General features: G+C 37.4%; 3 protein-coding genes and 1 pseudogene across 5 annotated transcripts; 2 read left to right on the forward strand and 2 right to left on the reverse strand.

Annotated features, from left to right (window-relative positions):
• Window positions 1-1,093: 1,093 nt before the first annotated feature.
• LOC148736147 (uncharacterized) lies at window positions 1,094-2,425 on the reverse strand (annotated as a pseudogene).
• A 489-nt stretch (window positions 2,426-2,914) lies between these two features.
• Window positions 2,915-5,471, forward strand: LOC111328934 (group XIIA secretory phospholipase A2-like). Its single transcript, XM_088755589.1, has 3 exons — window positions 2,915-3,151; window positions 4,328-4,395; window positions 5,074-5,471. The coding sequence occupies exons 1-3, from the start codon at window positions 3,001-3,003 to the stop codon at window positions 5,395-5,397; spliced, it is 543 nt and encodes a 180-aa protein (XP_088611715.1). The 5' UTR covers window positions 2,915-3,000; the 3' UTR covers window positions 5,398-5,471.
• On the reverse strand, window positions 4,906-15,532 carry LOC111328936 (cytochrome c oxidase assembly protein COX18, mitochondrial). Of its 3 annotated transcripts, none has more exons than XM_088755586.1 (8): window positions 15,382-15,532; window positions 15,111-15,301; window positions 14,303-14,510; window positions 13,318-13,468; window positions 9,042-9,145; window positions 6,322-6,429; window positions 5,791-6,024; window positions 4,906-5,353 (listed from the first exon to the last, which is right to left on the reverse strand). In XM_088755586.1, exons 1-7 carry the CDS (start codon window positions 15,421-15,423, stop codon window positions 5,812-5,814), a joined length of 1,017 nt encoding a protein of 338 aa, XP_088611712.1. In that variant the 5' UTR covers window positions 15,424-15,532; the 3' UTR covers window positions 4,906-5,353; window positions 5,791-5,811. The 3 variants fall into 3 exon arrangements, with proteins under 3 accessions (XP_088611712.1, XP_088611711.1, XP_088611714.1); XM_088755585.1 differs by having other exon boundaries at window positions 9,042-9,169; XM_088755588.1 differs by lacking the exons at window positions 4,906-5,353; window positions 9,042-9,145 and having other exon boundaries at window positions 5,882-6,429.
• Window positions 8,133-12,678, forward strand: LOC111328935 (uncharacterized). Its single transcript, XM_022933484.2, has 2 exons — window positions 8,133-8,291; window positions 9,695-12,678. Exon 2 carries the CDS (start codon window positions 9,719-9,721, stop codon window positions 11,015-11,017), a length of 1,299 nt encoding a protein of 432 aa, XP_022789219.2. The 5' UTR covers window positions 8,133-8,291; window positions 9,695-9,718; the 3' UTR covers window positions 11,018-12,678.
• Window positions 15,533-22,888: the final 7,356 nt, after the last annotated feature.

Here is a 22,888-nt window from a genome sequence, read left to right on the forward strand (position 1 = left end):
TGAAAGAGATATGCTTTACTTTTAAGTTTCTTTCAAAAGAGATAGCATGTTTTTTAGGCAACATACAAATATCATTGAATTCGACCACTGATAACTTTGTAGCTCTTTTTGCGTGTCAGTGGTTATTAATGATAGTGTTGTTTGAGAGAGGTTGTTTATTTTGTTGTTTTCTAGCTTAAAATTTCACTCCTTTTTAGGCACAATTGATTTATGTATGATATATGTCAGATTTTATTGTTTTAAGGAGTTTTATTTCACTTCAGTCACTAAGGGAGTGAACCTTGCCTCCCCTCCCCCACCCCCTTTTCTGATTCAACCTCTACCTGGACTGAGCAATTAACTTTTCAAAAGGTTTCAACCTGACTTCCTTTATTTTAACTCCAACCTATTACACAAAAGGAAAAAAAATATCTTGTTTACATCATGGCCTTCCTCAGGATAGCCCTTACTGAATTGTGTGAATGAACTAGACAAAAACAATAATTGTTTGGATAATTGATCATCAATAAAAACAGGCAATGTTGTGATAGAATAGTAAATATTCTATCACAACATTGAAAACAGAGAAAATTAAATCTGTATGGTTCCAACTGGTACATCTCTTAATGGTGCTGTAGCTGGACATCATAAAAGTAATCTATGGGCAGTGTGATATGACTGATTCCGTGTTTTATTCATCGATATAAGCACATTATTGGTCAGAAAAAGGCACAAGCAAATCACTGAGTCAGCCAGTGAAATACTACAGAACAATCTGGGAACTTCTTAAAGTCTGTAAACTCCTTGGGCATATCTTTCAAAGCCTACGCTGGCAAGATTCCAAGGTCTCACCTAATTATTTTATCTCTTACAAAATGTCGAACTGTTCACTCGAGGGACATTTTCCAGAGCAAATAGCAAGTTCTGGGCATAATTTAAGATCTTGGCCGTGATCAAACTAGGTTGGACATTTCCTCCAACGAACACATTAAAGATCAACGGCTCGTTTATTTTGGGAATCTGGCCAAAATGCCAGCATTGTGTTCCCGCAGACTCTGTAAAACCAGACCACTACTTCTTACACAATCTTTAAAAAACACTCTGAAGGACACTATCTACTAGTTTTTTTCTTTATTACTAAAGCTTTACCTCAAAATATAAAATTACCAGGAGCACATGAATGTTTTGTACAAGACAGCTGACGTAAAAGTTACTGAAAGTAAATTTCTAACATACTTGTTTACAAAACAGCATATCTTGGCCAAGTATTCGGCGACACAACCGCATATACGTTGTCATGGAAACACCAGGAGCCGATACAATCGCATCGACATCTCCGACATTCTTGAGTGAAACTTTTGCAACCATATCATTGACGATTTCCAAGACATAAGTACACTACAACATTACATGCGCTAAAGTCGGAAAAGTTTAATTTTTTGTTATCCCTTTTCTTCAACGTGGTTCGACCTCTACTGAAACAACAAGTTCCTCTTCAGTTCTGTGTAGATTGATTTTACCTGAAACACAGTCAGTTGTCTCCTCCGATTTCTTGGTTACATTTAAATCGGTATGACATTCAGTTGCGTGATCTGTGCCGCAGGTGTTAGGTGGCGAAGGTACCTCTTCGCTTGAATCGATTTCATCATCCACCACTTGGATCTCGATTAATTCCTCATCATCAACATTCTAAACCGCTTCTTCACCTTCCGTGGCTTGCAGGTCTTCCTGAACTTGATCACCAGTTGATTTCTCGTCAATGCTGCTTCCTTCAAGCACCAGATTTCTCTCAAAGTCGCACCCCTCGATAGAACCTCCCAATAAAGACAATCGTACGTTCTCAGCGAACACTTCAAAATCGGTGTCGTATTCCGGATCGAAGAGAGGATTTAACGGGTCCCCTAGATTTGGATTGTACAGTAAAAACAGCAATCCCTGAACACAGTCCTCCAGAGTATTGGTTTCGGCCCATTCACTGAACAGATTTAAGCATATTTCGCCCTGATCGTCGATGTTTGGGTGATAAATTTGTGTGATGCAACTGACATTTGGAGCAGCCTTTGGATAATCGATGGCTTTGATTTCGAATTCGAACTTGCCCCCGTAATAAAGGCCATCGTTCGGAACGATTTCCACCCTGATTGCATCCAAGTTTTCCTCGTAATGGGCAACGTTTGCCTGATTGTTCGAAAAGCTAGCGATGCTTTTCATGAGCTTGTGGAAATCTTTTGCTAGCATCCCACACATTTTGTCCGCGATTACAAAGAAAATTCTCAGTGAAATTTTATATCGAATTAAATCGATCGTTCAGTTTTTCTCATCAGTTTCTCATCTTTGTAAAACATAGAATGCTCACCGAGCTTAGTCTTTTCTCTTTTGTACCGGTACAATTTCATGAGCTCTGCAAATTTTAACCTTCGTGGTGCAACATCGTGCAAACTTCATGCACAACAAACGAGAACCAATCAGAAGGTGACAAATCCATTGCATCATCTCCAAGGTTAACCCAGGGAATACCCCTCATATCTCGTTTCAAAATAACTCAGTGTACTCCTTCCTAATTCATGTTGAAAGAAAATGCAATTTCAGAGGAAATTATCTGGAATGTAACCATTCCTCTTTTGTTGATAACCTTTTAGTAGAACTTTCAGGTCTTAACTAAAAGATGTTTTTTAGTTTCTCTACAGTAAATAGATATTGCTTGCAACCAGGTAAAAAGTCGTATCACAAAGAAAATCGAAATTTCCGATGAAGACAAAACAAACTTAAAAATTGTCAAAATGTAATAAAACTGATAAAAATTTAGAGTCGAGAAAAAGAAGTCAAAATGACCCAGGGCTAGAGATTTTGACAAGAGAGACAGGAGAAAGATATTTGGATAAAAATGCGCCTGCGATAAATAAGACATCGACAAAGTAATGCCCACCCACCTCCCCAAAGTAAGTTGTTACGATATTTACTTGAACTTGCTGCTGAGCTAGGGGATAGTACCGGCAAAGTTGTGTTAGAAGGATCTTAGATATGGTTCACTGGAAAATATTTCCCCTACTTTTTATTGTTTACTTATTGAAAGAGATAGTAGAAGCTTCAGATGCCAGCAGTCTGGGAGATTTGGCGAAAATTTTAGCGCAATTGGCCGGTGGAGACAATTGTGTTTTTCGATGTCCGAAAGGTAAGCGTGTTCTTGGTTTTAGTAAAATTTAATGGTTAGGGGTAAACCTCATCTTTAGTGTATAACCCTTACTTCATCAAAAAAAAAAAAAAAGAAAAAAAGATAAGTACATTTTCACTGTTAAGCTCTGATTTAACCCACCACAAGAAAAAACGATCAGACCTTGTGTTCAACTTGGTATTTCAAAAGTGACTCTTACTTGCAAGACAAGAGGTTTGAAGCTTCACTAAACGAGATCTAAATCTTATGATCAGTTGAGATGACAATAAATCTAGAAAATAAAACGTAACCCATTGTTATTTATTGCTGTAGCTATTCTCTCAGATGAACTGAAAACTTTTAAGTATTATCTAAACAAGTCTGTTCATGAGAAAGAAACGTCGTCTTGCAGCAGTTGGCCTTTTGACTGTATTTCAATTAGCTGACATGGTACGTTTTGATTGGTTCATTTGAGATGATTTATTCACCTGCCAATCTGTGTTTACCACCAATAACTAAATTACTTAGAAAATAATTACCCAGTTGTAATATTTCATTCGAAAGATCTTCATATCATTTCTTCCTAATGTCTGCCATATTTTCTTATTATCATAGCTCTGAGGACTTGAGGTTAAATGAAACAAACTGCTACATGTAAAGCTGTTCACCCCAACAAGCACATATGACCCATACAATGATAAAGTCATTTGTTTCTACATCTGTGTCGTGGCAGTATTTCTAAATTTATGTTGCCCCATCAGACCTGATTAACTGGTCATATTTAGACAGAAGAGGGTTTATCATTGTGAAAAAAGGGAAGAGATTGGGGTGTAAAAATGACCAAGGAACACTCAAATTGTTTCTTGCTTTTATCATCAAAAGTTAACTCTTTGTAATGCAAGAAAATTTGGTTTTATCAACTGAGTTGATGAATGTAAATTGGCCACTGTAAAGGGATTAATGAGTTTCTTAAGCTGATGTTTGGAGCATTTGACCTTTGTTGGAGAAATCCCCCCCCCCCCTCAAATAAGGTAGCACCACAGATTCTTAAGAAACTTATCCCCTTTTCCTTTATAGACTATGCGCTATGCGTATTTCTTGAAAACATTTCTATACCTTCAGATAACACATTATTTTGGCTCTAATGTATTCAAAGGACAAAGTATCAGATTGTTCTCCATTGTATTCTCCTTTCAGCCTATAAACCCCTTACTAACCCAAAGCATAAACCCTCAAGTGATGGATGTGGCTCCATGGGAATAAAGGTATGGTTTAAATAAAATAAAAATGAAAATTTGTGGAGGTGCTGTGGCCTCATGGTTGTGCACTCCACTCCAGATTAAAGGGTCCAGGTTTGAGCCCTGGTTGGGGTCCTTGTGTTGTGTGCTTGGGCAATACACTTCACCCTCAAAGTGCCTCTCTTCACCCAGGTGTTTAAATGGGTACCGGTGAATTTTATGCTAGGGGGTAACCTTTTGATGGACTTTCTGTACTCCATGTTCCTTCATGCTAGGGAAACCAGAGATAAGTCCTCACCTAATAGGGCCACATGGCTTGTATACAGACCTAACCTTTACATTGTAGAAAGAAAAGTATGGATTCAGATTCTCTGAGCAGAAGTTTGGCTTGGTAAGCACCATAATCAGTGAGACATCCATTTATAGGTGTGCCACAAACAGGACTGTTAAGACTGCTGGGTAGAGAGGCATTGAAAACACAGAGTGTCTTCACCACGAATACAACACAGTCATAATAACAAGAGAATAACTATACTCTTTTCTCAAGCATTTCCTTTAATTAAATTGAAAAACACCTTTTTACAGATTTAAGCAACCATATTTGTGACAATAATGTTTCAACTTATAGAAACGACAGTGATCTTTATTTTTACATGAATGTTGTTCTCTTAATGTCCCTATTAAGATTTCCTCATTCTATTTCAGCTTGACACTTCCAATTTTGCTGGTTTTACAAAATGCTGTGATCTCCATGACATCTGCTACGACACGTGCAACAATGATCGCACCCAATGCGATGATGACTTTAAATCCTGTTTAGACAACGAGTGTCTTTTAACAGGTCTGGGGAATAGACTACCAAAGGAGCAGTTGGATGCATGCCAGACATCGGCAGATCTAATGTACTCAGGAACACTTGCTTTGGGATGTGCATCCTATAAAGAAGCCCAGCGCAATGCTTGTCTTTGCAATGGAAGGACCATAACTAAAAGAGAAATGGAAGAGTTGGAGAGAAATGAGGAATTGTGATCTACAAAGGGCAGTGTATCTGTTTTCAGATTTAGGTGTTAAATAATTATTTCAAATAAAATTTTATGACAAAAGTTGTTTAATTGGTCTTAAATATTGTTTTAAATATATAAAGTAGTTAATTTGTCAGAGGAAGATCAAAAATGAGATGGAGGATTATTTTAGAGAATATTTTCTTAGAAAAAGCTGAGGAAATGTGTTTAACAGAAATTTCATAGCGATAAAAAAAAACCCTAGAGGGGTTTGGCCATACATGTATAAGATACAAAAGGAAATTTTTTTTAACAATAAGAAACTGGTTTTATCTGTCACTGTCATGCCTTAAATCAACTTATGTAAGTTATAAATTTCAATGAGTGTTAAGAGGCCAAAATGGAGATAATTATGTCTTACCAGTGATGTGCAATGTCCTAATCAATCCTTCTTTTTGATTGATTGTCCTTCTCTTTGAATTCTCATAAACTCTACTCCCTTGAGTTGCAACAGATTCTTTAAGTCTTGCACTGGATGTTGACTCTCACTGGGAGTCTTTGGAATACCAAGGAGACGGCGAACGACAGGGAATTTAAACGTTATATTCTGAGCCAACCCAAAGAAAGCAGAAACTGCCCAGTAAAGACACATTGCCTGCCAAAAAAGAATGTACCGTGAAATTTGAACCACCAGCACAGAGACATGGTTTCCTAGCCAAATGTGGCAAGAAAGGAGGTCCTAACCTATTGAATGGGGGACTGGGTTTGGGTTAGGATATCAAATATCACACTTAGTCATATGACTCAGTTGTTTTACATAAACTATTTGTTCTTTGCTGATCACTTCGGTCATGTGCAAGAGAATAAGCTGGGAAAGAAGGAGAGTCCCTATTTATCATAGAGAGAGGTTTTGTTTTCTTGGGACTACAAAACACTGTGTAAGGAAACTTACCGATGGAACTTGAGCTGCAACAAAGATCATACCCACCGATACCAGTCTTAATGTGTTTGTTAACATCCGCTGAAATCTGGTTGCATTGTGTCGTCGCAGGGCATGAAGCTGGTGATCAGAGAGTAAAAATTCAACAGAAGGGTTATATACAGTCACACTTGTCTAGTTGTTATCAACTCAGAGAACATCTATCCTATTAACCAAGCGCAAGGGCCGTACTGGGAGAATATCGGCCCGAGGTCTTCACAGTACGGACCGACCGAGTGCAGCAAGATCCATACAAAAAAGACCGAGGGCTGATATTCTTCCAGTACGGTCCTGAGCAAGCTTGGTTAATAAGAGATTTATTATACGACTGAAGTTGAAAGGGACACAAGTGTGGTATCATTTGGGACCATTCAGGACAGTGCCGAGTCCAATACTTAGAGAATATTGGATCTGCAATAAAGCATTTTGATTGGTTGATTTTAGTTATTGGCCCTCTGACCGCCCGAGTCATGTAATAAAGTGATGTACTGCCTTCTGTTAAAGAAAATAAACTACTAACAACAATAGATAACTTACACCTGACTTACAAAGGCTGTATGGGTGTACCAAAGCAATAACAATTTACATTAAAAGGGGTAAGTCTCTGAAGAAACTGTGGTGCAGTGCTGAGTATAACAAGGAAATTTTGGTTTTATCAGCTGAGTTCACAAATGTAAACTGGCCACTGTAAAGAGTTTAAAGTCAAAGTTTTGAGTGTTGGCCCTTGGCCAGAGCGAATGACCAAAATAACAATTTACAATATCTTATCATGAATCATAATTGTATCAATTGTTAGTCTGAATTTGCAAAAAAAAATGAGTGAAATTAAAATATGAAAAACAGAAATAAGTTGTTGAAAGCAAGGTGGCTCTGTTAACAATGTTTATACATGAATTCAAAAAAACAAAAATTATTCCATAATCAAATTCCATTAATTTGAACTAACACTATGAAAACTGTGTACCAAAATTTTAATGATTATCTAAAAGTGTATGAAAGCTAACATTCAGATAGCAACTATTCCATGGCTGTATTGTCAAATGTGTTTTTCATTTCTTGAGCTTTTGGAGGCAACTGAAATCATTTGCAATCATACACTGTAGAACAGAACTGTTGTTGCACAATGCACTCATCTCACTGCAAATTCTATAACTTTTTTGAAATGATATAGTATTTGAACATCTATCCATTAGACACCACTGACTTTCATGAAACTCAATTGTGCTGCAAAGCAGACCAAACAGAAAAAGTACTAGTATTGGGTAACCTACAAAATTCTAAAAATCTAGCCTACAAAAAAGTAACGGTATAGGATTGCTTATGTCCCTGATGCAACCCAGTTTCATCAAGGATTTTATTTTGCCATTTGCCACTAGCTTTCTAAACTAGTTGATTGTGCTTTAACATTTTCCCTTATGAAAACTGAGGTTTCAGAGTCTGTCAACAACATAAAAAATCACCTGATCAACAGGTGGCCAACTATCACCTGTTCTCTTGTCAGTTTTATTTTGGTACCAGCCAATTAAACATTCCATCTACACAAAAAATATATCAATGTAAACTTCACTTTCCTTCACATTCAAAGCTTATTTGCCTTAAATTTAAAGATAACTGAATGCAAAGACAGCTCTGATAATTTTAGAAACTTACTTTTGCTTCTTAGAAAGCATAAAATTTAAACTTTCCTCTCCGAAAAAACTACCACACCCAAACTCCACCCAAGATGTCAAGCCATTAGGCAGATATGTAAACAGTAAAACTTGGTTTAACCAAGAAATGAAGTAAACAATGGGCAGGGCAGGGCCCTGAATGCTATACCACCCCTATAAAAAGCCAGGGTGCTTATACAACAAGACACTTAGAATGTACGTTTGACTCTGTGGTGAGAAAGGCTGTGGACGGGGTAGCTTCAAAATACAGTTTAAAAAGATTCCTGATTTTGGGTAAGTCAAATGAGAATTTTTGTCAATTTGAATCAGTAATTTATGAGTTAAGATAATACCTGCCCTCTTTGATGTGAGGGCAAAACAGGCAACATACACAAACTGAGGTAAAGTCAAAGTGCTTCATAATTGGCTACCCATAGGATGAAAAACATGAAAAGAAAAAATATATGCGGTGAACTTTATCCCTGACATTCTTATCTGTAACTATAGGATAGCAATAAAATAACATATGATTATCAATTAATTTTGATCATGGAATTCCATTTGTCATATCAGAATCAAGGCAGTGTGATTAACACACTACCTCCAAAAAAACTCCAAAATCTATGGCTTTATTCAACAAGCTACTAACAGGTGAAGCACATACAACAGTGTACTAAAATGTGCAAGATTGTATTTATATCTACAATGCTTATAATACAATATGTAATTGTGTCGTCAACACATTCTGAATGGTGCTAAAACTGTTGAAACTTTTTTCATTTTATCAACAAGAATTGAATAAGAAACTTTCTGCACTTTCTAAACATTTGGGACTATGGTAAAGGTAATTTTAACATGAGGTATTAGCTTGAATTAAAATCCATTTGTGAATAACTTCCTTACATGCCATCTGATGATTCCTTTTAATCAGTAAGACTTACATTCAACATCAATGACTGTAAACTATGAGAAAAACTCTTGAGCCGCAAATGTGAGTATTTTTAATCAAGCACAATCATATATTATGTGAATCAAATTACTCACTTCAATATTAGCAAGATTAAAAATACCAACGGCACAAGGTATGATCAGGGTTGGGTCTGCTGCAGTGAGATCTGGAAACCACAGTACTCCTTCATAAGTGATCTCTGGACAAGGAAGAATAACCTCACCTGAAGTGAAACGAATAAACTGCGAAGTGGAGTAAAACGACTATACAACTAGTACAATTTTATAACTTTTATTTACTAAAAGCATTGGGTGAATGGTAGTGGATATTTACTGAGCTGTAAAACAGGCTGGTAAATGTCTACTGCTTTCACTGGTCAGAAATTAAATGACTGTGCAACTTTGTCTCTTTGACTGCTTGGTACTACCTTATCACTTCCAAACTAGACAAACAGCTCATGCAAAATTCACTTTTCACATGCCTGTATGGCACATGTTATTAAGAAAAAAAATGAAGTAAATGAATGTGTATTATAAAGTTACAACTTTACGTCGCCAACCCTTGATGACTGATATACATGTCTAGAGTTGTGTCTTACAACAAGGGCACATTTAATTCTAAGTGCTTTGTTTAATGCAAATTAAAAGTAAGTTAGCTAATTGATGTGACTGTGTAATTATAGTGTGAAGTAACTCATGATTAGACCTGAATTTTAGTCTATTCTAATATTTATCAAATTAATCTATAGATTCTTGAATTTCTTGAACTGGTTATGGCTGCAGCTCCCAGCTTTCCAACTTACAAATGGTGGGAAACAGATGACAAGACCAAAAGGCTTTACACAGAGCTACTTGCAGAAAAGCTGTCAAGCCCACGCAAATCAGGTTCCACTAATCTTAGTAGAAAGCCCTCCAATGGGAAAGATACAAAGTCACAGTTAACATCATCTCCTAAACACGATATCCCCAAAGTAAATTTTAGCTGTGGTGAGAGAAATTCCAGAAAAAGTAAGGAAGAAAAAGGTGAAAGAGAAGACAAGAGTGGAAAGTACACTTTTGAGACCATCACCATAGACACACTTGCAAAGTATGAGTACATCAAAAGTCCAAGAAAGCGAGCTGCTAGCACTGTACCTGTGAGTTTCTTTGAGTCAACTGAGAAGCCAGACAGCAAAGAAGTCATAAAAGCTGCTACAAGTGGTTACAAGGATAACAAAGAAGTTATCGAAAAACTGTTGCCGACATCTAAAGAATCCAAGGAAGATAAACCTACTCCATTCTCAAATGGACAATTTCTTATTTCACAGAAGTTTGCATCCACAAAAAATGAATTGCAAGGACTGAAGAATGAAAGTGACGAGAAGGATGCCTCCAAAAATGGACCTCTAATGAAGAAGGATAAACCTTCACAGGCAAAACTAGTGGAAATCCCTGAATACACCTCCTCTGAATCTAGTGAGAGCTCAGCAGATGAAACAGTGCTTTTAGGAGCAAGTAATGCAAAGAAAACAGTGACACCTCTGAAGTCCAAAGAACCACAAGACAACAAGAAAACTGGTGAAGTAGACAAACCTTTGAAGATTGAGGAGCTCAGCACAAAGTTTCAGTTTTTAAGTGAGGAAGTTGCTCAACTAGAGTTTAAAATGTTTGAGTTCTCTGATGATATCAAGAAGTTGAAACAAGCAATGGGATTCAAAGATACCAAACCTGAAAATTATGAAAAGGAAAAAACCAGCACCAAACAGCCAACTGTTGTAAAGACAAATGAGTTTGGAATAACACGCTCAAAAAGTTTCACACATGCTGATAAGTTCAACAGCAAGGCCCTGTTAATGAAACAGAATGCTTCACCAAGCAAGATGCTGGCAGCCAAAACAGGAGGGCTTCTTTCAGAAAAATTACCATTGGAGGGTACAAGCAAAGAAGATGCCATGGCTGAGTTGAAGAAGAATGGAGCCTTGACTGAAATCATCAACAAAATAAAGGAGCAAGAATTCAGTGAAGATGAAATTCAGGAAATATTGAGATGTGCAAAAGACAAATATGTGAATAAGCCACAGTGGAAGAACTGAAGAAAAAGGCAAGAATAAGGCTACACTTACAAGAAAAAATTGGCAATGCCCTTTTTAATAATAATAATAATAATAATAATAATAATAATAATAACTTGTATTTATACAGCGCTCATATCTTGAACTCATGGCGCTTTACAACACAGTACAGGGGACTTTACCAGACTGCTAAGCAGTTTACAATCAAATGAAAGCGAAAATAAAAGATGCCCCCTCCCCCCACTGATTCCCAGTAACCAGGCCAGACCACATCACAGTAATCTCGTGAAGTGGGTTCTTTAACGTCCCCTGCCTAACCAAATTAACTAATTAATAGATGCAGGAGACGGGACCTCTATTTATTCGTCCCTATCCGAGAAGACTAGAATATCTAACCATTTCTTGATCAATGTTGTAGAAAGGTAGCATATTCTTCTCAATTATTTTAAGACCCTGAGTGTTGGTCCAGCTGGGGCTCGAACCCTCGACCTCCCGCACAACAGTCCGGGAGACTACGAGAAACAACAAAATTTTATCTGTGAGTAGGTAAAATATGCTTTCTCAAACATTTTCATCAATACGATGTTAGCTCTTATCTTAAAGAGATAAGAAAGGTGTAAAGTCAAAAGAGTAAATAATCTGGATGATGAACATATTAAACGTAGAGGACAAACAAAACAACCAACACATGTGGAGAGGCATCAGCTTCAACTCTTGTCAAAAGGAGAAAAAAGTAAATAATTTTACAAGCCACTTGTGAAGAGAGACATATAAAGAAGTAAATTATCTGTCAGGAGTAAAAAATATAGAAGAGAAATCAAGGAAGTAGATGAATACTGTCGTGAAAAATGCAACAAGAAAAAAAAGTATGTCATTACACAAAATTGGTGAGAAACAGGTAAGGACTGCAAAGAAATCAATCAAACTTATCCAGACTAATGGAAGATCACATGACAATGTAAAACTGGAACTTTGGTAGCAGGATTGGAATAAAAAGAGAGAAACTAGTAAAAGATTAAACTGAATGTGGGAGCATACAAAAAAAGTCATATAAAAAGTCTGCAGTGTAACAGTAATGGTTTAAAAAAATAGTTTTACCATTTTCAGAATGATTATTCATTTTTTGCAGTTTTCATAAGGATGGCCAAACAATTACACATTTTAAAAGAATATAGGTCTTAGGTAACACATACAAGTCACAGCCTGAAAGGCCAAATACTCTAACTCTTACCTAATGAATGTTTTTCTTGTTTGTTTTTTTCATTACCCCCTCCAGTTAAAGAGTTTTTAGGTGTTATTTAGCAGCAATTATAGCCTAAGGGTAATTCTATGAAGAAACTGATATATTCATTTTCAAAATAACCACTGCATGGTTTCTAGACAATTTTCAACTTAACACCCAGACAACTTCATCTCTGTTAGACTATTTATAATCAGTTATCACAATTTACTTGTTTTGTAATATACAGTAATGTTGAAGCTAATTATTTTACTTAAAAGATCACACGTTCTCAAACCTTATTTTCACATTAGTGTCATGTGATGTGTGCTAGCTAAATTGCATCCTGCTGTATTGCATTTTTCATTAGTTTTCATATAATAAGTTTTATAAAGGAATATTTTTATCTTGTATTTTGTAGTTAAAATAAGAAACAGATTAAAATGAAAGAAAATCACCAGAATGAGTGTAACAGTTGTTATCGGGTTCAGAACCTATTAGTGAATTACTTAAAATACCAACGAGGTTAATATCCACTATTTAATTTTGGTAACATTGGGATACATACTAGCAATTTTTTAAGCATCTACCACACACTATAGCTAGCACACCAAAAAAAAAAAAAAACATTTTTGGAAAATGCTCTACTATTTCAAAATCTCTCCCAGAGCAAAAGGCATGTTGAAGCTCAAAGAACAGAAAGTTTCATCAAGCTTTGTTGCAAACAAATAAAACTATTAAGAGGCTCTTGTTTGGTTTTAAATGTCTGCCGAGGCTTCAACATCCACTCCCCTTCCCTGTAAGAATTTGAACTTCTGAAGATCAGTTTGTTCAGGCTCCTGCTCTTTGGGACCAAAATAGTGTTGAAATGTCCCACCCAAGTGCTGGAAAACTGATGATCAATTTCTTTTTGTTTGACACAGGATAAGTGCTAATGTCTGTTCTGCACACCTTTTCTTCTAAGCCATCCGCTTACAATAGGAAAGTGAGCTCTTTATCTTGTTCTGCAGGAAAGACTTGACAGTTCCAATTGAAACCCCCCCCCCCAGACGTTTCAAATTAATTTCTGTGCATTAATGAAAAATTTGCTTGTTAGCTATACCTGCATTCCTTTGCCAAGGAAAGAAACCAGCCAAATTTCTAAGTGACAAGGAAAGAAAGAACCATAGTGGAAGCTGAGTCCATGGCAATATAGAGAGCTTCAATGGGCTGAGACCTTCAGACTTGTAAAACTCAGAGATCATCTTTCTACTCTAAAAGATTGTTCCGATACAAGAAAAACTGAATATTAACTCATCATATATTATTCACTATTAACATTAGAATCTGTTAAAAGCTTAATGTACATAGATTATGCTTATATATAGCTACCAGGTGATCATGGCATAAGCTCTTATAGAGGAATGCAAAAGCTGTAGTCCATAAAAGATTACCACCAACATTGCCTTTTTCTGGATAAGATAACTTAAGGGTGTATTTTGATATTGAAACTCATACCAGGGAAAGAGGCTAGAGAATCTAATCAACTGATACTAAACTTCAGGAGAAGCCCCACTATCTCACCCTTATACATTTTTCTGTTTTAGTGAAGGTATACCCATGTTGAATACAGTTAGTCTCAAACACCTTTCATTCTTGGGAACATCAATCATGCAATTATGCCACTAAAGAAACAAACTATCATCCTCCTTCAAAATCTTTTATTGACCCAAGAAGACTAGTGGTTAAATATTCTAAAAGAGCTTGAATGAAAGGTAGTAAGAGTAAGGGAAGAGCAATTTACAACAATTCTTTGATAGATAAATAGCTATCAAATTTCTCAAAGTATTGTTACAATAAAATTTTTGTCATGCACTGTCGTCCACACAGACAAGTAAAAAGTATTTCAGAGAGATTAGTCAAAAGTATTCCTGAAATAAATTTTTTCCCCAGATGTGAACAAGTTTAAGAGAAGTACATGAAAAAATGTTTGTGAGATTCAACAGCTATAGGCAGAGTTACTGGAACAAATAGTGACATCATTCTTCCCAGAAATTAATAGCATTAAAAAACAAAAAAATCCACAAAATTTCTAACAAGATACCCACTCTTCTTGAATATTGTCTCTCCGCTTCTTCAGGAGGTATATTTGATCTGCGACATTCTCCAACTACTCTGTGTTTGAGAGCCTCAGTCATCATACTAATCGTTGGTTGACGCAGTTCAATTTCAGCAAGAAGTTTGTTCTGATAAATCGCTAAAGGAACAGTGACTATACTTCTTAAAGCAATTGTGGACCCAACAATCACTGCCCACCTTGGAAAAAACAAGATACTACAAATTACTGATAATGGCTATTGTGGGATACAAAAGTATGACTGTATCAATAGGTCTTACAAAGAACGTAAGAAGTTGGCCAATTTAAGAGTAAAGGCTGATAGTTTCGAGAGAAACTGTTTGGGGCTGCGTCGGTGGGAGTAACGAAACAATTTGGATATATCAACAAAGTTGAAATGGTAAATTAGCCACCGTAATGATTACAAAAGCTGACGTTTCGAGCGAAGGGCTAACGCTCGAAACGTCAGCTTTTGTAATCATTACGGTGGCTAATTTACCATTTCAACTTTGTTGATATATCCAATTTAAGAGTAGATTGAAGGAAAGCCAACACAGTCTAGGATGCCTTTTGACACTCACTCAGTTGTAATGTGGGGGAGTTACGGTTCTGTACGAAGTAGCTCATATAAACTGAATCAAATTGTTTACTAATAATAGTACTAATAATAATAATAGTCGTAAAATGAGCAGACCAGAATGTTTCAATTTATTTAGAGACAGAGCTGCCTAACATGAAGTGAATTAGCTCTAAAGCCTGAATAGGAAATACGGTCAACACATGAAATTTTCATCACGAACCATGGAAGATGAGTCCAAGAATGGACTGTCTCCAGGAATACTTGAAGTGCATACACGGGAGGAAGATCGGGAGAAAACAAGAAATAAGACGACGGTGCTTCACTGCTGCTATGCCTCTTGTCTTGAGGAGTGTAAAATAAAGGTGTAGTGGCAAAATTTGGATGAAAGAGTACTCTTGCGGGACTCAATGTCTGTCGAAGAAATTGTAAATATTTCATTGTAAAAACAGCTAAGTTTACCGAATGTAAATCTAAACAAGAGAAGAACTTACTGGGTAGTTTAAACGTTTCGTCAATAGCCGTAAAGCACTCATATTGTATTGATCAGCTGCTTTTTAAGGTCTTACTGGGGTATTTTACTTTGACTGCTACCACTAAATTTGCCGCCATGTTGTACAGCGCATGGTAATGCAGGCGCGCATTTTCGTCTCCAGGCTTATTCGTTTTACTCAAAATTATCTGGGTTAGGGGGTGGTACGTGGTCAGAGTCCGGTGCATTCAGCTCAACTGGTGAGCAAAAATGCTCGGCTGAGTGCTTTAAAATTCTAGACTTGGTCAAAACTTCCAATTGCCTTGAATCAAAGGAAGCATTGTAGATCGGCCGCTTGGAACCAGAGATGAATGCGCATATGTAACACAACTACATATAACTATATTTACTGAGATAAAAATAAATCTATTTTGACACATCGTTTTAAAAAAACTGATTTTTTTTGCCTCCTCGTAGCTCTCTAAAGTTTAAAGAGTAATACATACTCCAAGCCAAAGATCAAACAAAACGAATCAAGCATCTTGAAACAGTTTTGCCCACTAGAGTCCCAGCTTTTAAAATAGGTATGTTTATCCCTAATCACCTCTTTCATTTACTCGGTGACCGAGCTTAATCTTGTTTATTTTTTTATTTTTTTGTTATAACGTGATCAAATTTTCATTTGAAAGCAGACTTGGTTAAGACTGATACGGTTTAGGTATTAGAACGTGCTTTCAACCCAACCGAGTTTAAGACTGGCTCCAAGAGTTCTCAGACTCCACCCTCTAAGCCTTATGGGAGTCAATAACTCCTCCGTGGAGCTGTTACTCAAAGGCATTTCCCTCCCTGGTTGGTTCTTGTCAGGAGACTCGTTTTGAGTCTCAGATCGCGAATTTTCTAGCTCAATTTCATGGTGATGAAGAAGGTTTTCCGTAATTTCCTCAGCGTTCCTTTCAACAATTCTTCCTTGATTTGAATATGCGCCTAGGATTGGTACTTCTGGATTGTATTTGGAGTTTTGGACGCTTGCTTCATCAAAGAGAGTTTGGATAAAATTGTTTCGGCCTTTGTTTCGAAATGAGCTGTTATTGTTGCTGATATCACCAACAGCACCGCCCTCCTTACTCGGTCCAGCCTCCTCGCAAAAGCCTCTGTTATCTTCTCGACCGCAATATCCTGGATCAGACGAACTTTTAGAAAGTTTAGTTTTGAGGGTAAAGATTTCAAACTTAGCTGCGCCATCTGTTGGAAACTGAGCGAAATCTACAGAAAATCTCCAAGCCTCGCCTTGGGACTGGGGCAAGACAAGCCGGCATATCCATCATATGATCCCTTGCTTCCGGTTGTAGTGCTGCATCCCCGTATACACAACCCATTCCTAATGCATGGGCAGAAAAAACACAGCAAAAACTGAAAATTCCTTTCTGAACTGCGGGTTACGGAAGCCGTAAATTTAGGGATTGAGTGCACTGCTCGTAAAAGCGCACCAGTAGGCGGCCTTTCCCTGCACTAGGACTCCGCGATTAGATGACAAGGCGGAATTTTTTATGCTGACTAGCGCAGCATACAAGAAATACGGTAGCCAACAAAACAGGAAAACCACTAGTAAGATAAGTACGGTAACTGCTACTTGCTTGTGAGCCGAGGTGGAAACGGTGCTAGAGGTGCTTGAAAACGATACACGACTGACGCGCCGTGTGTGGCGTCTAGCCGAACGGAAAATATTACTGTAAGTAAAACCCATGATGCCAAGCGGTATTACAAAGCCCAACAAAATGACAAAGATGGCGAACACTTGCTCGGGAGGACTGGTAGGGAACTGGACTCCACACTGAGTTGTACCTGTCAAAAAAGAACTGCTTATTAGGGATCTTGAGTTGGTATTTATATAACTGGGCCATGATAATTTTCCTGATGGGCTACATGCCATGATTTCCTACGCAGTTAAATATTTGGTCCTTTTCCCTTTCAACCGCCATGGATTTGACAGGGATGTATTCTATGACCCTCTACACCAAAGGAAAAAGGTGAGAATTGAACGAACATTATAAAAAGAAAATACCGCATCTATCAATTTTTAAAAGCCACGTGAATAAAGGGGGCGAGTTTCTAAAGTAACTGTGGTGTTGCGTCGGTGGGGGAGTATAACAAGGTAATTTTGGTTTTATCAGCTGAATCGATAATATAAATTAGCCCCCGTAAAGAGTATCAAAGCTGACCTTTCAGCGTTAGCCCTTCTTTAGAGCGAATGACGAAGGACTAACGCTCCAAACGTCAGTTTTGAAACTCTTTACGATAAAGGATAAAACCAAAATTACCTGATTTTTAAAAGCGTTCGCCGGTTAGTACTTTGGTAACAGTACAGAGTTCGATTCATGTAAGGGTTGCAAAACTAGAAAGGAAGTTATCAAAGTTGTCACAGCAAAACAATTCCCAATTGCATTTCACTTTAATTTTTTTTTTACCAATGCAGATACCTGATTTAAATTCATATTCCATAATGCCAAAGAGAGGAACACAAGCGATAACAACTGGCTGAACCCAAGTCCATAACAAGAGACCAATGGAAGACTTCTGGCTCATGTGCCTGTGGTACAGCGGCTTACAGATGGTACAATACGTTTCTACACTTATCGCTGTAAGGGTCAAAAGCGAACTCATACAGAACACTTTGTTAAAGAAACCGTTTAACTTGCACAGAACGTAACTCAACACCCATTCATGATTCAAGCACGTGTACAACGAGAAAGGCATACAGATTATTGCAACACCGATATCAGCGCGTGACAGGTTAATGATGAAAATATTTGTGCGCGTGCGCAGTTTAGGACGCCTGGAGACTGCCAGACAAACCGTTCCGTTTCCAATCAGAGTCGCTAGCATGATTAGCACCAGGCTCCCACTCATCAGGAGGTGTTCAAGTTCATCATTGTCCGTGACCGTCGAAGGTTTGGTTGTCCCATTTATGTCTTGCACCCTTACTGAGGAAATTGTATCGTTGCCTATCGCCATGTTGCAACTTGTTCTCTTGGAGCTAAAAATTGAAGAGTAAAAGAAGAGAGATAAAAATTATAAGACAGATTTCAGTAATAGAAGAGGTTGTGATACAGTCTCGCTTAATGAAATTTTAGTCTAATCTTTGCTAGTTTCTCATTTGCAATCCATATCAATCGTCTTATTCCCGAATAAATATTGTTCCTATTCAGTGCATTATCTATTACTTCTGTTTCTTGACCCGAAGCAGGTTTTATTTGACTAACCCTTTACACCCTTTTATCAGTTTGCATATTCTCCATCCTGTTCTCCATAGAAAAAAGTTGTTTATTAGGTTGATCTGAATGGTAAAATATTTGCCTTAAATACAAACAACGTTCAAGACCTCGCTCCCCCTCCATTTAGCAGTAACTGCAGAGTCTAGATAATTTTTACATTGTTTACGTATCTAAAAATGGACTAAAAAAATGTATGTGGACTTACAAAAGTCGAGTAAGAGATGATCGTCCATTATTGACCACTGGCTCCTTTATAGTCATAGCGATGTGTCAAATATGTAACGGACCATAAGCGGTTTTCTCTTATTCTCGATGCAGAATGGGTAAGACTCCTGTGTAGAAAGGTAAGTCTTCAACTATCAGTCATCGCTCGCACTGTTCTATGACTGTTTTGTAACACAGGATCACCTCGCGCTTTAAATATTCAGTGAAGCCTTTCACAGAGTAATAGTCGAGAGCTGATATGTCGACTGAAAAGAATTGCTTAACCTGTCTTATTTCAGTCCGAAAGGTTTGAGCGATCAGAACTGTTTGATGGCGTTGAGCAAGAGAGTTAAGTGTTTCGAACAATAGGTTACAATAACATCAACATGTACAAGCATTGGCAGAACTAAAACTGACACACTGAAGATTGGAGTGGCTAATGTTATTTGTTATATGAGTTCAGTATTTCTATGAGCATTTTGGAATGCATGTCACGGACGCATTAGAAAGGGTGCCTTTAAGGACTTTCCAGAGAGAAAAACCTTCTAGTTGTAACTCTGTAACTCCCGAGGGTGACTAACTTCTTATTCATCAATGAGTCAAATCATGAGAATAAAGGAAATGATCACCAATTTAAGAAGCTCTTGATAAAATAGTTAAACAAATTCTCCTTGCCGATACCATGGACAATGTAAAGTGAACATCGTAGAGGATATATATACTACTGTTATGGTGTAAGGGGTTGACACAAATTGTTGGACCACCTCAAAATTTTTCTTAGTTAAAAAAGCAGAAGTCGCGATTCTGTAGGAAAATTCATTACCTGACGAGGAAATTCCGCGTTAAATTGCACGCTAAAACCTATATCGTACGAATCGCGAAGCGATGAGTGCGATATCGGTTTTCAAGTGCAATTTAACGCGGAATTCACGAGTCAGGTAATGAATTTTCCTAGAATCGCATCATTGAATAAAAAGAAGAAAACAAGAAAACAGCAATAAAATTGTTTGTTTTCATCCTGAGCGCGCGCCCCAGAAAGCCAATTTGAAGTCAACTTGTCAGAACTGTCATTGCGTTAGCGAATAGGAAGCAAGGTCAGCCGTGCACGTTAGAACCTTCGACATCTTTTATTTGAACCTCTTTAATTTTTCATTCGGTTTCAAACTTTTTAAACAAGCTTCACACTATTTAAGGATAATGGTGGTATTTCTCTGAATTTACAAGCCGTTTATTTTTAACATCTTTTTATCAAATTTCCACTGAATTTGCTCGAGAAGGAAAATAATTTACACCTTTTATCTCTTTGGTGGCAAAACGGAAAGAAATGAGGTGTGCCGGCAAGCGAAAGCACTGAAAGTTTAACATTGCGATTAATAAAAGGTAAGTACCTTGAAGTGTAAATACGTGTATTGATCGACTCCTTATTCCTTTAAAAACAAAGAAGTGTTTCATGAAAAGTCGAAAAACTTTGATCTTTTTATTTGTAGAAATTCACTACAGGCAACTGCCATTAGCTGAAGCGTTGGGATGAGCATTCAATTGAAAGTTGATGGGAATGTTCACTGGAGAGTTGTTGAACGGTACATTGGTGAACAGTCCACCTAAAACTCTTGCGAATACACGAGTGCTGAGCTGTGTCGTGCTTGCGCTTATTTCAATTATAATTACGAGCATTCAATTGAATCATGCAATAATCGATATACAGGAAAACTACAAAAGAAGAAGACTAAACCTCTCAAGATTGTTATCCACTACTACAAGCACTTTCACTCGAGTAAAACGACTTAGATGCAGACGTGAGAGCAGAGAGAAGATTTTAAACCAGACCAGGTCGACATTTTTCTTCTCTCTCGATCACAACAAACGCACGTGGTGACTTTACAATATGGACGCTAACACTTGATAACAAGGCGCTGAAGCAAAGATTGTAGGCTCAAATCGATAGCGCATGCGCGTTCGATGTATGACATCGTTTAATGCGTTTACGAGCGTTTTCGTGTGGACGGGTGAAAACGCTACGTAAACGATGATCATTTTCATGTGGACGGAGATAAAAATATGCGTTTACTAGCGTTTGCGTTTACAATCGTCTTCGTGTGGACGGCGCCTCAGGCTTTGTGAGCATCGTACAATGAACAAAGCTGTGAATTTCTGCATTTTTTTATCGACGAAATCGAAATATAATGATCACAAATTGTTTTAATAACAGGTTTGTGTCACGCCAAACATTCAGTTATTAAAACTTACTTTGACTTGCTTAAAAGAGACAAGCCATGCATTCTTTCTGCTATCCATAGCAACAAGAATTACTTACAAATCGAAGAAAAATTCATCAAGGCATTTTGACTATGCAGCTTTTGGCGTCTACGATATTATATAACCCAATATAAATAGGTTGAAAACTCGTTTCGTCTGTTTTGAAGGAAAAATGCGACAAGTACGCGATGGCTGCAAGACTTTCTGTAACCGAAAGCTTCTCCCGCAGATAGAGCAAGTATTGTTGCTTTTAAGAGGCCGTGACTGTAAATATCGAGAATTGCCGGCCAGGCTAAAAAAATCGAAAATTCTGATAATTTTCCTGGAAAACTACTATAGAGAGATGTATTCAAAAAAAATATTTCAAAGTTTGAAAAATAAAATGTGTCCGAGGAAATGGAGAAAAACGAAAATTCGGGTTTTTACCTAATTAATTATGCAAAAAAATACAGTAAAATTGAGCAACTTTAGCGTGCTAGTACTAAAGGAGGATGTTTCGTAAGAAATCGGGAGTGTTTTACTTCAAAGTATAATTAATGTGACTTTTATATGTGGCATTTTAAGGAGCTTTGGTTTAATTTTAAAATTTACATGATCTTTTAACTAAGTGCTGTCAAATGCTTGTTGCAAAAAGCGAAAAATCGACCAGCTTCAAACCTTCAAAACGTGTCTTGGTATGTGTGGCATCATGTCAAACTACATGCTGGCACAAAGTTTGGTCCATATACTAAAATAACATGTAATAAAAAATTTGGGTAATTCAGAAACGTGCCGGCAAAACATAAAGCTTTGCGACACACTGTGGCCAGAGGTAACGAATTTGCATGATGCAAATCAGTTGTAGAAATCGCACCGCCTAACCGTTCTGGTGTAGGAAGGGCTCTTTTGACGGCTTCAACATAAAATGTACAAGAATAATGACCATTATTTAATAGCGTTTGATTCTTTTCAAGCCAATGCGGTTTTTGTTTTTTATCTCGATACTGTCTTGAGGAAAAGCAAAATGTTTCAATTGCGTGACAATTGTCACGTTGGATCAAAGGTGAAGTTGCCGAGTAAAGCGGACACGATCCTTTATTTCGTCAAAACTCCATTCTAAAGCATCCAGTCACATATATCTCGTTTTAAATTATTTTTATAAACTCTTTAATGAGTCTTTATCGAACAACATCTCGCCGGCCTGATCCTGTTTGACTTCAGGCTGACTGCCAAGTGCGGTTCGAAGGGGACTTTTTCATTTCCGGTTTGCGCCTTTATTACGGGGGCCGCGGAGCTATGGGGTTGAGTGGGCTGTAGTCCCACCAAGAACAATTTATTATTATCATTATTATTTATTTTAATCTTTGTAATTAAAAAAAGTTGACAAATTTTTCCCAGGACTGAACCACTCTACCGGTGATTTCAGAGGCTCTAGATTTCAAAAATTGCAGGGGGAGCATATCCCAGGACACCCTATCTAGCAGTCTTTCTGAACCAAGAAAGGCGTACTAAGAAACAGATAAAAGGAGGCTCTCCTGGGAGGGGAGGCCCCAGGACCCTCGTTGATAAGTTGGTGTCAATGAGCTCACACTACGCGTGAACTAAAATAGCTCCTCCGATCTAAAATATGCTCCATGGCCCCCATTTTATATCAACGTTCATATAAAACTCAATGTTTTTGATGCAGCCTTTTGCCATTTGCCTGTTAAACTGCACTGCATGAGCAGCATTTAATAAGGTCTTCGAGCAGAGCGATGTAAGATGTCTTTTTTCTCTGATCAACCCCAGGTTACAGTTTAATGTAACTGCTCAAAAATA

Source organism: Stylophora pistillata, chromosome 3 (genome assembly GCF_964205215.1).
Source record: "Stylophora pistillata chromosome 3, jaStyPist1.2, whole genome shotgun sequence".
Taxonomy (NCBI): domain Eukaryota; kingdom Metazoa; phylum Cnidaria; class Anthozoa; order Scleractinia; family Pocilloporidae; genus Stylophora; species Stylophora pistillata.

What these genes read in the sequence shown, in the direction of transcription:
- LOC111328934 (XM_088755589.1), top strand. Translation starts at nt 3,001, where the DNA reads ATGGTTCACTGGAAAATATTTCCCCTACTTTTTATTGTTTACTTATTG. An exon ending in TGTTTTTCGATGTCCGAAAG is followed by an intron (nt 3,152 to 4,327) that starts GTAAGCGTGTTC and finishes TTCTCCTTTCAG; the next exon opens with CCTATAAACCCCTTACTAAC. An exon ending in GTGGCTCCATGGGAATAAAG is followed by an intron (nt 4,396 to 5,073) that starts GTATGGTTTAAA and finishes ATTCTATTTCAG; the next exon opens with CTTGACACTTCCAATTTTGC.
- LOC111328936 (XM_088755585.1), bottom strand. Translation starts at nt 15,423, where the DNA reads ATGAGTGCTTTACGGCTATTGACGAAACGTTTAAACTACCCA. An exon ending in TCCTTGGCAAAGGAATGCAG is followed by an intron (nt 9,170 to 13,317) that starts GTATAGCTAACA and finishes GTTTCACTTCAG; the next exon opens with GTGAGGTTATTCTTCCTTGT. An exon ending in TTGCAGCTCAAGTTCCATCG is followed by an intron (nt 6,025 to 6,321) that starts GTAAGTTTCCTT and finishes CTTTTTTGGCAG; the next exon opens with GCAATGTGTCTTTACTGGGC.
- LOC111328935 (XM_022933484.2), top strand. Translation starts at nt 9,719, where the DNA reads ATGGCTGCAGCTCCCAGCTTTCCAACTTACAAATGGTGGGAAACAGAT.